This window comes from Neltuma alba, unplaced genomic scaffold (assembly GCF_004799145.2).
Source record: "Neltuma alba isolate B1F8T4 unplaced genomic scaffold, ASM479914v2 tig00011996_pilon, whole genome shotgun sequence".
In the NCBI taxonomy this organism is placed as follows: domain Eukaryota; kingdom Viridiplantae; phylum Streptophyta; class Magnoliopsida; order Fabales; family Fabaceae; genus Neltuma; species Neltuma alba.
The window spans coordinates 48,124-63,409 of NW_021636569.1; the positions used below are offsets into that span (position 1 = coordinate 48,124).

The 15,286-nt window shown below is 31.3% G+C and overlaps 1 protein-coding gene across 1 annotated transcript; it reads right to left on the bottom strand.

Moving 5' to 3' along the window:
- Nucleotides 1–841: 841 nt before the first annotated feature.
- LOC114720724 (probable LRR receptor-like serine/threonine-protein kinase RKF3) lies at nucleotides 842–3,019 on the bottom strand. The gene is given in 2 exon segments (XM_028906405.1): nucleotides 842–2,444; nucleotides 2,447–3,019. Coding segments are annotated over 2 exon segments (1,899 nt in total). The 5' UTR covers nucleotides 2,814–3,019; the 3' UTR covers nucleotides 842–912.
- Between the last annotated feature and the right edge of the window lie 12,267 nt (nucleotides 3,020–15,286).

Sequence of the window (15,286 nt, forward strand, 5' to 3'; positions counted from 1 at the left end):
TTAGATGTTTTATCCCTATCTCGTTCAGTCATGCTTATTACTAGAACAAGCCTCAGGTGGAACATACTTAACTTGATGACACAGTAGAACGACTTATATTAGCCAAAATAATAATAATAGAACGACTTCTAATGATGGTGACGAACTTGTTCCTATTTAAAAAAAAGTGCGACAAGGTTTTAGTTAAAAATTTATAGAGATGAAATATTAAAAATATACATTACCTGATTATCCACTAGACTAAACTGAGGGGAACAAGTTGCTGGTCCCCAAAAAAAAAAATTGAGCGGAACAAGTTTGGTAGCATTTGACTAAATCTGCGGCTATGTTTACGGAGGATATCATTTAATGCCCATTTATTTCTAAACTGTTTGAATAAGAAACGATATAAGCATGTGGTGATGGGCTATAAAATATAGATCACTTGCACAGGTTTCGTCCCGCTCAAAATATTCTGCTACAACTCTTTAATGTCGAAGGGAGTTTACTTTTCGTTGCCCAATAGTAATATGGAAGCCAACATCTATAAAGACGCAACCTGCGTTACCGCACAAGCGAGCCAACAAGTTAGCCTCATTCTTTGTATTTGAAAATGGTCATTTTCGACCTCACACTGTTTTACTCGAAACGGTTATCATCCTCTGCGGACGCATGATCCTCTGTCGCCACTTGAATTAACTGAGCCAAGCTCCTATGCATCTTCTCTAATCAGTACTCTATGAACTCAGTTTGAACAGAGTGATAGGATACTGAAACAGGCGGGGCTCATTTTTTACTATGCAGACCGCAGGCTCTAATCACTATACTCTGAAAGAATCAATTTAAATACATTCCTTTTGCCTTTACAAATCTGAATCTGCAAACAAATCATGCCTATACTAAGTAGTGAAAAACAATTCAACATCTCAGATATTATGTACTCGGTATTCTCGAATCAGAACTTCCTTCTTCCTCTTTTGAATTAGAAGAATGGCATTCACTTTCATATGCAAATGTTCGATAACCTGTTGGACTAGAGAGCTGACCAGAGCCGCCAAAGCTGCCCGCAGATCTCTCAATATCAATCCTTCCGGCAACGAGAGGAATTGGCCGTTCTGGTATTGACGGCACTGATTGCTCAGTCTCCAACATCTTCACGACCTGATCCATTGTTGGCCTGGCATATAACTGAGGGTGTGAACAAAGAACAGCTATTAACACATACTTCTCAAGCACTTCTGGCGAACCCGGTTCTGGCATGCCATCTTCAATGACATCCAAAGTTCTACCTGCCCTAACCAATGACCAGGCCAAGTCACTCAAAGATGAGGGTTGGCCATCCTCGTTCATCTGAAGAGCCTTCTTCCCGCTCAAAAGCTCAAGAAGAACAACACCGTAACTGAAGACATCACTTCTTTCTGTTAACTGTCCATACAATGCATACTCTGGTGCAACGTAGCCCATCGTTCCAGCTACCCGCGTGCTCATATGAGTCATTCCCTCAGGGTTGAACTTAGCAAGTCCAAAATCTGCTACTTTGGCTTCAAACTTCTCATCCAGAAGGATATTACTTGCTTTAATGTCCCTATGGATGATGGAAGGTTGAGCCCCATAGTGTAAATAAGCCAATCCCCTTGCAGTGCCCAGAGCAATCTGCTGACGGACTGGCCAGCTGAGTTTCTTTCCTGTGGAAGCAAATAAGTGATCGTGGAGACTCCCATTCTTCACCAAATCACAAACGATAATCCTCTGGTAACCCTCTAAATTGGTTGTGGCCGTACAATAACCTCTCAGAGCAACTAAATTTACATGCCTGACGCTGGCAATGACCTCAACTTCATGAGTGAAACTTGCATCTCCGGAAGCAGAACAGTTCTTGAACCTTTTCAATGCAACTTCAGTTCCATCTGGGAGAAACCCTTTATACACATTTCCATATCCTCCTCTACCTATTATGTTATCCCTAGAGAAGTTCCTGGTTGCCTTCTTGATGTCATCAAATGTAAATCTAATCAAAGTGGTGCTCTCCTTCATAGAATCCAACCCAGACACGACAACCACCTCAGTTTTACTAATACCCCTCTTGCCCTTCTCCTTCGATCTCCGGTGAAGCCAAAACCCAGCAATCACCAGCAACAAAGCCAATACGCAAACAATCACAACCGCCACAATAACAATCGTTCGTTTATTACCCTTGGAAGCCGGCGACTTGAAGCTCAGAAGGAACACGCACTGGGCAGTGCCTCTGTCGGCGGGTCCAGCCTGATTAGCATAAGCGGCGGCGTAAATTGGGGGATAGGCCGTGCAATCGGAGACGTTCCCGGTCGAATTTCCTTTCACATAAGGTTGCACATTCGACAAGCTCGTAGTACAGAGGGCGCAGGGGGAGTTATTTTCGAGGGACTGATTGCAATTCCGCCCGACATCCTGAATAACCGAGGCGGGAACCCGAGACACGAAGTCTTTTTAGTGGTGATGTTCTGGCATCCCTGGGAGATCCAGGTTGTTTGGAAGCCACAAGCGGTTCGAACGTTGAAGTTGGGAATGTATTGATTGATGAACTTCTGGAAATTATCCCAGCAGGTCTCGGAAGAGTTGAGAGGCGGGAGGAAGAAGCCGGTGCGACGGAGGTAATCGGACTGAACGAGATGGATGGCGGAGCGGGAGAAATCGCAGGAAGTGCTGGAGTCGAGAGAGGGCTGGTCACCGCCGGCGACAACATTGAGGACGGTGAAGTTAAGAGGGCAGGGAGCATTAAGAGCGGTGTCGTTTGCAGAGAGGGAAGAAAGTGGGAAGGCGAGGGAAACAAAGAAAAAGAAGAAGAAGGGAGACATTGAGGAGGAGGGATGAGGGCGGGGAGAGTGAGAGGGAAGAGGGAGAACCAGAGAACAAAGGAGAAGAAGGGGTGGGAGCGAGAGAAAAAGATGAGAGCTTTGACTTGAGATGAAGAAGAGAGGGGAAGAGAATCATAGTGGCTTAGGTGGGGCAAATGGGGCAAGCCAGCCAGCTATTTTGACCATGTTTTGACACAGAGTATTGAGATGAAGCATACCAGAATCTTCCTGGGCCTCTTCGTGGCATCGGCAGCCCCCTGTGTTGGTGGGTCCCCCCCTCTCAAGGCCGTCACTATTTCGCCTTACCAGGTTTCATCTAGAACGCCCGTTATACTTTATTATGCAGCTCCGAATCTGCACCCTGTGAATCTTATCTAACACGTGCACTATTCAAATAAACAACTTGTCATGCCAATAATAATAATATAATAATATATAACAGGAGTTGGGGGTAGTTATCGAAAATGGGAAACAGCATAAGACGCAATTTATCCTCATCCGCCTGCCTGGTGCTGCCGGAATTGACGCATTTCTATTCTACCTCTATTTGCTGGCTATGAATCCAAGTTTCCCTGCAATAAATCGGTCTTGGAATCTCTCCTCCATCATGAAAACGCTCATGGATCCGTAATATAAAAATTTGTTTTACATATTTGATTTTAAATACTAAATCTCTCATATTTATTTATTTATTTATTTTAATATAATCTTTATAATAATTATATATATTAAATATTTTATTGAATAGTAGTTCTAATTTTTTTTAACAGTAAATAGTAGTTCTAATTAATACGCGTGATGAGCAGGAATATTTTAATAAAGACAATATCTATTTATTATAAATAACTAACTTAATTATTTTTTTTAATTTGTTTAAATTAGTCAATTAATTTTTTATATTAGATACAGGAACCAGTAGTTTACAAAGAAAGAAACAAGGGTTACAGTCCTATAGGTGTAAGTTAACCGCATAGTATACAAGGTTTTTTCCATGAGTGAGAGTTAGCGAGTTCTGTTTTACTTATAACTTTGAATGGTTAGTACATGCTTTTTAGTTGGTAAAAAGGAAAAGAGGGCTATAGCTTATTAGAAAAATGCAAGGAACACGTGTGTAAATATTATACTATTTTCAGTTCTAATTATAAGAGTTAGTTGATTAATTTGAGGAGATTAAGAAAATAAGTTAAGTTAATTATTTGTAATAAATAAGTGTTGTATTTTCTAAAATATCTTTACTAATCAAGTATATTGACCAAAACTATCATTATTAGAAGGACTATTTTAGAAAAAAAATGTATAAATATAAGAGATAAAGTGGATTGAGGTTTTATATTTAGAACCAAAATAAAAATCAAACAAAATCTTATATTAAGGACTGGAAGTAGTATCTATACATATGTGTGTGTGTTGTATTTTAGAGGGAGGGTAATATCCCAAAAAAAAAATAATATGCACGGAGCTTCTTGCTTTCTTATTTAATAATTTATTCCGTTTCAAATTTTATGATGACGAATTTTAGCAGACCAGGTGTGATGATGGGAATTATTATTATAGAGTCAACTTGAAATCGGTTAAGTAAGGTTAAAAGAATAGGGTTGAAGATGAGGTGGGAAATTGAATTCAGGCTACATAAAACTCTTGAGGCATAAAAATTAAAAAAAAAAACATGAGATTTATTTCTTAAATTCAAACTATTTTTATAATTTGTTGTTGAATGATGTGGAAGTATTTCTTTTCAAACCACAGTCAGTTAGGAATTAGCACTGTATCAATAATCATTTCTGATTTCTCCAGTCTTAAATGTGGCTGAAGGTTTAATCTATAATAGGAAAAATCATAATTAAATCCATCTGAAATAATGAAATTTCAATTAAAGCATATACTTTTAACAAATTTCTAATTAGGGCAATAGGCCTAATTAGAGATTTTCAAATGTTGCTAAAAGACCAAAATGTCTCTTTGTAATCAAAAAAGAAAATTGAATGTAGGTGTAAGCCAAATTTTAGTTTTAATTATTCTAGTAGATTTACTAACGAGGATGTGGTCTTTCTTAACTTTATGTCAAAGTTGTGTTTCATACTTGTGAACGTTATGTCAACTCTAGAATTTATGACCTTTTAGTTATTTTTTATATAATAAAAATTTGATATTGAATAAATCTTGGAACTGAAAGATTGAAGATGAATTGATGAATCTCAATGTAATTTTTGAAACAGTAAAATTAATTTTAATAGATATTCAATAATTTCGTGAATCTTTTATTTGATTTTTTCTTGCACAAAAAAAAAATCTTTGATCTTGTTAATCTTTGACATTTGAAATCATAAAATTTTTATTAGTTCCCATATTTTTGTAATTCTATGGATATCTAGAAATTATGCATTTTTTTATCTTGACTTTTCAATTATTTTTTATTGGCCATAATCGTGATTTTTTTATATGATAATGTTTTTGGCCAAATCTTCATATGATAATATTTAAAGAAAAAACATGTTAGTTAAATTCAATTAAAAGAATTAAAACTAAAATTAGGCTTTTTAATTATGAAAGGCATTTTGGTCTTTTTGTAATATTTAGAAATCTCCAATTAGGCCTCTCAGCCTAATTAAAAATTTGTTAAAAATACAGGCTTAAATTAGGATTTTTCTATTTCAAATGGATTTGATTAGAATTTTCCCTTTATAATACTTCATTTCATTTTATTTTTTTATTTTTAAAAAAGTTTTTATAATAGATGTATATGTTAAAAATTTTAATTCTAATACACATAATTAATAAAAATATTTTTAAAAAATAGTGTTTATTTATTATAATAGTTACTTTAATTAATTTTTTAATATGTATAAGCTAATTATTTAGTTTTTATATTAAAAAAAACAATATTATTTGTCCTACAATCGAAATGACTACTTGAGTCCTCACCCGTTGATGTGACTCATAAACATGAGCCGAGATCTCAGGGCTATTTAGATTAAACCAAATCATAATTTAAAAAATGGTTTCTTAAAAATAAATTATAGAGGAATAGATTTTTGTAAAGAATAGATTTTTGTGAAAAAATAATTTTGATAAAATATGAGTGTTTGAATACTATTATCATAAACACTTTTTATATATACAAATTACTAAAAATAGCATAAGCTAATATGATAATTATATAAAAGATAGATTTTATAATATATTTTAATTTGAAGGAATAAAATTGTTAATAATGTACTTTTTACCAACATGATTAATAATATATAAGATAATTAATTAATAAATAATTAATATGTGAATATATTTATAAAATGTGGGGTGTTAAAATTATATTACTGTTGAGATCTATTCTGACAAGTACAATTATACTCTCTAATTTGAGTCAAAAGCATAATGGATTCACTTTTTTTGAAATGATAGTTTTGACCCAAAATCGTGGTTTGTTGATTTTTTCCCTTATTTTAATCCAAAACCATGGTTTTAGATCTTTGCCAAACAAACCCTTAGTCCTATGAATATTTTTTCAGGTAGCAATATTCTTAGATATTTATTAAAATATAATATATTTTTTTTTCAAAGAAGAAGCAAGTGCAGCCTTGTGTGACAAACACTCTTTTAAGTAGGGCTGTGCCAAAACCCGGTGGTCTGGTATGGTCCTGTCCAACCCGAACAAACCCGGTCCAGTCCGGTCCAGAAAAAATTGGCCCGAAACAAGACTGGACCAGACTGGACCGGACTGGTCTCATCGGGCTGGACTAGACTAGGAACTGACCCCTCAGACCAGTTGGTCCAGTCCAGTCTAACCCGATTTTTTTAAATTATTATTTATATAATTTTAATTTGATTTAATTTTTCTATATAAATTTTTTATCTATTCAAATAATTAAGATTTATCTATTAACTTTCGAAGTAATGAGCATGCATATATATTTTCTACAATTTAAGATCTATATTGATGAGGATTAATTAATAAACATGACTTCATTGGGAAATTGAAAAGGAATGATCAAATTTGATAAATTTTGAATTAAAATATATGCAAAATTTTATATAGTAAGTTACAATCTTACCTCCTATTGAAGAAAAAAAATTTAAAAAAAAAAATTAAAATTAGGTCTGGACTGCCTGGACTGGTCCAGGCAGTCCAAAGGACCAAGTCCAGTCCAACCCGACCTCGGGTTGGCACTGGACTGGACCAGACCTCAGGCTGTTTTTTTCAGCCCGAGGTCTTTACTGGACCAGACTTCGGGTTGATAACAAACCCGGTCCAGTCTAGTCCATGCACACCCCTACTTTTAAGTACTAACCTTCGATGACTAACGGCTAGTTAATTAGTTAATTAATTTGAATAGATTAAAAAAATTAGTTAAGTTAGTTATTTGTAATAAACAAGTGTTATCTTTCTTAAAATATGTTTACTAATTAAATATATTAGTTAAAATTATTATTATTACAATGACTACTTTGAAAAAATAAATAAATATAAAATACAAAATAAACTAGGATATTATAATTATGATCAAAATAAAAATTAAATAAATTTTTATATTAAAGACCCGAGGTAGTACTTATGTACTATGTCAACCAACTCTGATGCTCTATGAGTTAAACAGGCTGGATTTGTGGATTCAACTCGTATCATGTATAATACATCGAATATTATCATTAACTCTGTTTTTTTATTTATTTTTATTTCAACAGTATCTCCATTAGAGAAGGGATCCACAATCTCCCCACTGACATCAAATTGTTAATATTTTAAGATACAGGACCACAACCTTTTTTATGAGAAGAAATGTGAGATGCCATTGAATTAGGACTCGAGAGGTTGTCAACTCTAATTAAAGCTCAAAATGAATGGGATCATTTGATAAAAATAAAGGGTTAAAAATGATAAGGAGACAGAAATTTAAATTAAAAATGAAGCCTGATATTTATGCTACTCGTGTGCAGAAATATAAGGAACATAAGTATTGTCGCTCTACGCAAAATTGTATTATCTCTGCTTCTTAACATAAAATTTACTAGTTTATAATTTAAATACGCCAGGCGCATGAACACGTTACCTCTTTTTGTGTGCTTCAGATCTAAATTTGTTATGATATTCTCAATCTCAATTCACAACACAGTGGAAATAGAATATCAGCCGGTGAGAATCTAATTTTTCACGGAGCGTATGCAGTAAAATCATGCTAATCAAAATACACTTATAGATATAATTTTGAAAGATTTCATTTCAGTACCGCGAAAATACATTTATGTTGAAAATTATATATTTAACTTCTAAATTCTAAATTTTGAATAAGTTTCTGCCGGTTAGATATTAATAGATCATACTTTGATAAATTATATAAACAATACTACCTCCGGTTTTCATATAAGATCCTGTTTGACTTTTTTTTTAAAGACAGTCTTTCTAATAATAGTAGTTCTATCCATCTATTGCAAATAACTAATTTAATTTCTTTTTTTAACTTTCTTAAATTAGTCAACTGGCTCTTATAATTAGAACTGAAAAGTAGTATGTTATTTATCTATCCACAATTTTATTATCCGTGTTTGTGCTATATAGTTGTTCATTTCAGACATTTTTTCCTAAACAAATGTATTTTCTTATTTAAGGCAATTTTGTTTGAGTTATATATTAAATACAAGCCCCTCTTTTAGCAAGAATTTGAATATTAATTCATCATATTGTAATTCACTGACTCCTTCTATTAGCCTCAACTTCTGTTAGTTAACTACATTGTTGTTCATTCCTACTTTGAATTCAACTTTGATTCTATATAATCTCAACAACCCACTTAAAATCCAATACTTATCACTCAATATATGATGCCTTTTCAAACTTAATTAGAATAGTTGGATTTTAAATAAATTAAAATGTTGGCATGTCTTATACACACAAATATATAGTTCATCTGATGTTCAGTAACTGGGTTGTACTTGAAAATGTCAAATTCCTTTAGGAGACTTTTTTTAAAATATCTTATGTATTCACACAAATTTAAATTTAAAATTTCGTGATCAAATGGTCATATTTATAGCCCTTTTTATTGGGACTATTCAGCGTGTCCGTTCTAACCATATTATCATAAAAAGATTTTAAATAAATAAAAAAATGTTGATAACGACACTCATGGCTTAATAAATTATGCAACAAAATTTTACCCAAAAATTACGCAACAAAAAATTTCTTATTCTAATTTTGTTAATAAATAATACCTTACATAGACAAATTTGAATTTAAGCATAAACTTTCCCCCATTCAATGCACGTGAATTTTCTTCCATCCGGTCACGATATTCAACTCTTTTCCCAAGGTTTAAAAAAAAACAAAAAAGAAACTCTTTTTCTTTATACGTTAACAGCGTTTTCTTATAAATTAACTAACTTCAACTAATTACTAATTATATTTTGGTCTAAAAAATTACTATGCTTGATTTTTAATATAACAACTAAATAACTAATGTATAAATATTAATAAAATTAGTTAAATTGGTTATTTATAATAAATAATTTTTTTATTAATCATGTGTATCAAAATAAAAACCTCTTAACATTGACAATCATCCTAACAATCATTTTGAAAAATATAAATAAATATGAAAGATATAGTGAATTAGATCAAATTAAATTATTAATAAGCTATTATTTCTAAAAGCGGAGATAGTACTACTTTTAATTCTTAATATAAGAGCTAGTTGACTAATTTGAGTAGATTAAGGAAACTAGTCAAATTATTTATTTGTGATAAATAAATGTTGTCATTCTTAAAATATCTTTACTAATCAAGTGTGTTGATTAGAACTACCATTATTACAAGGATTATCTTAAAAAAATAGATAAACGTGAGAAACAAAATAGAGTGGGATATTATTTAAGACTAAAATAAAAAGTTAAACAAACTCTTATATTAAGAATGATAGGTAGTATTACCCTATGTACTTAATATAATAGTTAGTTAATTAATTTGAGTAGATTAAAAAACTCGTTAAGTTAGTTATTTTTAATAAGTAGGTATTGTCTTTGTGAAAATATCCTTACTAATTACGTATATTTATTATAACTATTATTATTGTTATAAAGACTATACCTTAAAAAATGAATACATATAAGAGACAAAATAAATTAAAATCTTATATCTAAAATCAAAAATAAAAATAAAACGACTTGTTCTATTGGCCACGGAAATTAAACACCTCTAATCTTTAATATAAGACCTAATTATTGAGTTAATTTTGGTCCTAATTATAAAACCTATTTCTCATATTTATCAATTTTTCCTACACTACCTCTATAGATATTTCCTCAACCATAATCAAGTAGAAGAAAGAAATGTGATATTAAAAAAAAACTATATATGGTATTTTAAAAAAATTATGTCATATTTTTTATAATTAACTAACTTACTTAATATAATCAAATTAATTAAATAAATATTATATTAATAACTAGATGAGCATTAAGTATACTGTAGTCAACCATCTCTCGGCTGCTGATGAAAACGAGTGCGCATCTGACACATTTCAAATAAAAATAAATCAGAAAAGGAAGGGGAGAAAATAAATAAATAAATCACATCAACGTCAACATAAATTTTAACTTGCCCAACTCCAGGTATCCATTTTCAATTTCTCTTTCGGCCGTCGCATTTCATTGGAACTCGTCAGTTTAATCGCCCAGAGATTGAATTATAGTAATGCTGATCATCTCCTCCACGTGATAGTAATCCTTTTTTTTTTTTCCTGGCAAAGTGATACCAATCAATTTTTATTTACGTTTATATGTATAATATATATATTTTTATGAATGCTATTAAAAGCCAAACTTCTCACGTTTCTGTTAAATAAGTCTCACAAGTTACTGTTGTTCAGTCTGAAATAAAATGAGACCGCCACTTTGGAACTTCTCTATTTATTGTGTATAATGAGTTGACATGTTACATAAAACTCAGATGAGAAACACTGCTATTCTGTGCTTTATTTGTGTGACTGTTGATTTATTTTATTCTACACAAATTGATGACTTCTATTCTATGTTGTCTTAAAAAGAATTCTGATCCTTTGTGCAAAATATAATAGCGGAAGCTCTGTACAAATATTAATGTAATTCCCAGATATTTTTCGAGTGATGATATGTTTTTTTAATGCAACTTTATGTATTTATCCGATTCTAAATATAAAATTTATTTTGTAATATAATTTATACAATAAAATACGTCTTATATTTAATATCGGATGAGTAATTTTTATTAAAATCCACAAGGTTGTTGGTTGTCAATGCACATGCCATGCATCTAACACGTATACGTGCCACTATAAAATTATGCTCCAGCCGAATACTGGTTGGCTAGCTGACATGTCCTATCAAAAATTTATTTAAAAAAAATACGGAGAACAAACAACTAAAGCTTTTTTTTTTTTTTAATTCACTGGTTTTTCTTAAATACTGAATTTGATGATTTTTATGAATTTAGTTGGATATCCACATATTTCTGTTTTATTATTCAAGCAAATAAAACCTCTTCAGGAAGAAAATATATTACGCAGATAATTTGAAATTATAATTGAAATCGTTCAATTTGTTGGTTTTTTAAAAAATTGGATGCATTTTAAAACACAGTAAAATGTACATGTTGCGCGTGTGTAATTTCAATAGAAAACAATAAGAAATTTTATATAACTTAGTATTTTAATTTTCTTGTATATTTTAGTAATCACAAAGTCAACAAATAAAACATATATTATCTTGCTGTAAGTTTGAATGCAAGAATTGCGAAAGACTGGAATTCAATCGGCTCCTTGGTCAATTAAGAAGCTGTTAAGCATGGAGCGTCATGGAAAATATCATCTCACTGACATTTTTTTAAAATTTTTATTTATTTATTTAATTTATTGGGCGAAAAAACACATTTGACGCGGAAGAAAGACAAGCAGACAAGGAACACAAAGGAGTGGGTGGGACAGTCTTCCCCTAACTCGTGAATGGGCTTCATCTCATTGGAGATTAGACCGTTAGCAATGGAACCACCACAAACCCAAAACAACTTCTTGTTTTTCCCCAAAATTTGACATTTAGACCTCGACTAATATATCATATATTTACTCCCCACCTAGATACTAAGAACTAAAGTCTAATCCACTTAACTAAAGTCATATATTTACACCTCACCTAATATGTCATATATTAAAAAAAGACAATTTAAAAAAATTAACATATATTTGTTATAATTAATCGACTTAACTAGTTTCATTAACTCTCTCAAATTAATTTCCCAACTTTTATATTACCTATGAAAGTTGTATAAGAGTTACTTAACAAAATTTAAATAAATTAGTTAACTATAAAAATTGCAGCATAATCTCATTAGGATACATTTTGGATGACGTTAGATTATATCTCAATTGAGTTAGGTCAATAAGCTTATAGAAACATACCACCTCTGGTGCTTATATAATGGCTATATAACTATTTTGTTAATATTAAAAAGATCAGTTAAGTTAACTATTTGTAATAAATGGATATTGTGTTGCTTAAGATAATCTTATTAATCATGCATATTTAAACTATCTCTTGACGGAAAACACTTAACATGTGTAATTACCATAAAATTACTTGGGAGGTAAGATGAATAAATATCTGAAACAAAGTGAACCAAGATATTATATTTATGACCAAATCAAATCTTTGATTGGTTCAGATAATAAATAAAAGGGATAATGTAAATTTATGTCTTATATTTAGATTTAGAATCCAACTCCCCAGCTATCTCTTTTTCAATTGTAGCATAGAAAAGGCCCTATTTGATTAAGGAAATGATAACTAAATGTGTAAATAATGTATAATGAGAAAGGGAATTCAAACGCAAGAATCAGAGCAATTTCTTTTTTTTAAAAAAAAAAAAAAAGAAGAAGGAGAAGAAGCTAGAATAGGAAAGATTGGTGATCACGCAAACAGATAATGGGAAGGGCGTATATGATGAAGGGTTGGATCCTACGAGAAGATTTGTTGGTGAAGGATAATAATGGAGAGTATTGAGTAAAGGCCAAAAATAATAATAACACTTAATTATAAGGGTATTGAGTACATTTGTGGTTACAAAGTTCATGAGTTCCTCGGATGAGGTGTCTGTTCCGTGAATACTGAGAATATTGCGATTTTGTTAATGACACCGAAATCATAACTAAGACAACTAACCCCATATTTTATAGTAATTTAATACCCCGGGATTGGTTGATACGCTAGGTCCCTAAGGCTTTTTCCTGCACGCCAATTTACATCCGATTAGGACCTGGTTCCCTACTAATTTAAGTATTATCTTCCATTCCTAATATAAGAACTAGTTAACTAATTTAAGTATATTAAGAAAATTAGTTAAGTTAGTTATTTGTAATAAATATGTGGCGTCTTTTTTAAAGTATCTTTGCTAATTAAGTGTATTAATTATAACTACTATTATTATAAGAACTACTTTTAAAAAATAAATAATTATAAGAGACAATATAGATTAAGGTCTTATGTTTATAACCACAATAAAAATCAAAAGAACTTTTATACAATATAGATTAAGATTTATAGGCTACTCTCCTCACTCAATTGATAGCAATTGGTCCTTGCAAAGGCTCTATTATCCCAATGTTTGATTATGGTATTGAAACTCAGTTCAAATCAACGACTTATGTCAATATTTTTCTCATCAAATTAAATGATCAAATCAATGTTTTTTCCTCTCACTCTTAAGTCGAGGACGACGTCATTTTGAGTTGAAAATTAAAAACTTACAGTTTGTTGTCTGTGTTCCAGTAATTCTATTTCATTACGTTATATGTGTTTTGTATATGAACAATGTCATTTAATTTAAATATTACTTTTTTAGAGTTTACATATAAATAATATTATTTTAATCTTTTGCTGGTCAACCACAGCGCTGCCTTAAATAGTTTAACAACCAATTGGTCAGGAACCGTTAGTTTTTTCCTCCTCGTAACGTTGTTTTTATCTGTTTGAACAACCAAATATATTAAGCATGCCAAGACAGAATTGTAGTAATGGCGTGAGATTAAAAATAATTATTAAAAACGGCTCCACTTAGCTCTCAAATTAAACATCCCGTGCGATATGTGACGTTGAACAGTCCTTTCATTTTTTATTTAATAAAAGGAGGAATGTTATTTCGTAAGAACTATCTCATCCAACTAATAATATATTAAACATACCCAACTTGCGAATTTTTTCTTGACTTAATAGGAATAAATTCCCGTATAACGTTCTCCACCCCCCTTGATTAGATGTATATTGGTTAATTAAATCGGTTTATGTGCCACTAATAATCCTCATATTTCGATTCCATAATAAAATATAATTCAAGAGACACTGCAAAACTTGAAAGAGCCTCAAGGGTTCGATGACGATATGAGAAAGTGACGTTAAAAAAATAATTTGACTATAAGAAAAGCTTCCAATTTTGATAAGAGCGCACACAAAGACCTCAATCCAAAATAACAGATATGAATTTTTTTTTGGGGAAGAATAACAGATATGACTATATGACTTTGTTTGTTAGGCGTGCAAGAAAAATTATTTGTAACGAATATACGGCATTAAGTTAAAAACAGAAAGCCTAAAAAGATGGAAGTTGAAAGTACAGGTAGAGCAGGAAGAAACTGCCACTTTTTGGTCTATAAATAGTGACACTGTTTTTTTTTTTGGACTCTAGGCTATATTGAAATTTGATTGTAAAATCATCAATTAATATTAATATATTTTTGAACAGGGCCAGCCAATCAATACATCATGTAACATAGTACAGGGTTTATAAACTTTTACAAGCCTCCAACACAACTGACCCTTGAAAATAAATATGTTCTTTCCGTTTTTAATATAAGATTTATTTAACTAATTTGATTAAATTAAGAAAGTTAGGTAAATTAGTTAACTATAATAAATATGATATGTTTTTCTTAAAATATTTTTATCATCTCTATTATATCCTCCTTTCCTCCCTCTCATATTTGATTATGATTAAAGAAGTATCATTGTATCAATAGAAGTGATTTGAAAAAAAATTAACAGATATAAGAACTAAGTTTTGTATTTAAAACCAAAATTAACTCTATAATTAGATCATATATTACAGATCGGAAGATTATATCATAGGATTTTATAATATTAAATTTAAGAAACACATGTCCTAAGATGTAATTTTACCTTGCAATCTTGAAAACGTTCTGAGAGACCGGTCCGGTGTTTCGTCGTCCTGCCTTGAAACGGCACAATTGTCAGCTTAAATGACAAAATTCACGTGCCGTAGCGAAGGGGAGACCACAGACAGAAGCAGAGCCGTCTCTGACCAAGGAGGATGCCCTGCCCGAATAAAGCCATCTTCGCCCCCTCTCTAGTCTTCTTCTACATTCCAAATTATTAATCATATCTTTCCTCCTGGTTTAGAAAAAAGAAGGGAAAAAAAAAATCATATCTTTCCCTTTTCTGCT